Source organism: Octopus bimaculoides, chromosome 30 (assembly GCF_001194135.2).
Source record: "Octopus bimaculoides isolate UCB-OBI-ISO-001 chromosome 30, ASM119413v2, whole genome shotgun sequence".
Lineage (NCBI taxonomy): Eukaryota > Metazoa > Mollusca > Cephalopoda > Octopoda > Octopodidae > Octopus > Octopus bimaculoides.
In genome coordinates, this window is record NC_069010.1 from 6645329 (window position 1) to 6646441 (window position 1113).

The 1113-nt window shown below is 40.5% G+C and overlaps 1 protein-coding gene across 1 annotated transcript in view; it reads right to left on the minus strand.

The window, feature by feature from the left end:
* The window catches only part of LOC106878440 (C2 domain-containing protein 3), a 16514-nt gene that overhangs the window by 4133 nt on the left and 11268 nt on the right, over nucleotides 1–1113 (minus strand). The window contains exon 11 of the mRNA XM_014927648.1: nucleotides 500–586. Within this exon, the coding sequence (XP_014783134.1) occupies nucleotides 500–586 (87 nt within the window). The remainder of the gene's footprint in view (nucleotides 1–499; nucleotides 587–1113) is intronic.

The window sequence follows — 1113 nt, forward strand, 5'->3', positions numbered from 1 at the left end:
GAATAGATAAGTCTTTGATGTTTCAAGCCTATGCTCTTTGACAGAAAGAGATGAGTGGGGGAAAAAATGGAGAGAGGGAGAGAAAAAAAAACAGAGAGAGAAAAACTGTTGGTATTGAAAATGTGCTTTCTTCCAGCTCTAAGGGTTTTTAACTCTTATTTCTAGCAATATAGGTGCTACCGGGCGTTGTGAGTGTTTATTGAGCAAAAATACCTAAAGCTCCACAAGGCTCCTGCAGGGGATGGTGGCGAACCCTGCTGTACTCTTTCACCACAACTTTCTCTCACTCTTTCTTCTTGTTTCTGTTGTGCCTGTAATTCAAAGGGGTCAGCCTTGTCACACTCTGTGTCACGTTGAATCTCCCCGAGAAGTATGTTAAGGGTGCATGTGTCTGTGGAGTGCTCAGCCACTCTATAGGTTACGCAAGGTGGAGAATTTGGGGAGATTTCTGAAAAAATGAAATAAAAATTAGCAAAAACGTAAAGTATAAACAACTTACTGGAGACTTCAGCAATGTTGACACGATTCTCTGGTTACGAAGGGAGAGGTAGAATTGGTGGAGACTCAGCTTTACCACACCAATTAACTGCCATATAATAATAATAATAATAATAATAATAATAACAACAACATCATCATCATTTTAACATGCACTTTTCCATACCCACCTAAGCAGACGGAGTTTATTGAGGCAGATTTTCTATGGCCAGATGCCTTTCCTGTCACCAACTCTCACCTGTTTTCAAGCAAAATAATATCTACCCTGGAGGAGGAGGAGGAGAGGAAAATCCCTTCTATTGAAAGCACAATGCCTGAAATTTTTGGGGAGGGGTCTAGTCCAGTAGTTTCCAACTTTCTCATAGTGGTTACAAACCCCTTTATTTAAATGAGTTTTCCCCCACGCCCCCTCCCCTTGATATGCTTATCCTTATATATATGAAATTTTGAATTTAGTTCACAGACACCCAGTACTACCCTTGCAAACCACTAGGGGTCTGTGGACCCCAGGTTAGGAACCACTGGTCTAGTTAATTACATCAAACCCATTGCAACTTATTTCGTGAATCCCCAAAAATCAATTTTGGTGGAATTTGAACTGAGAACATAAAGATG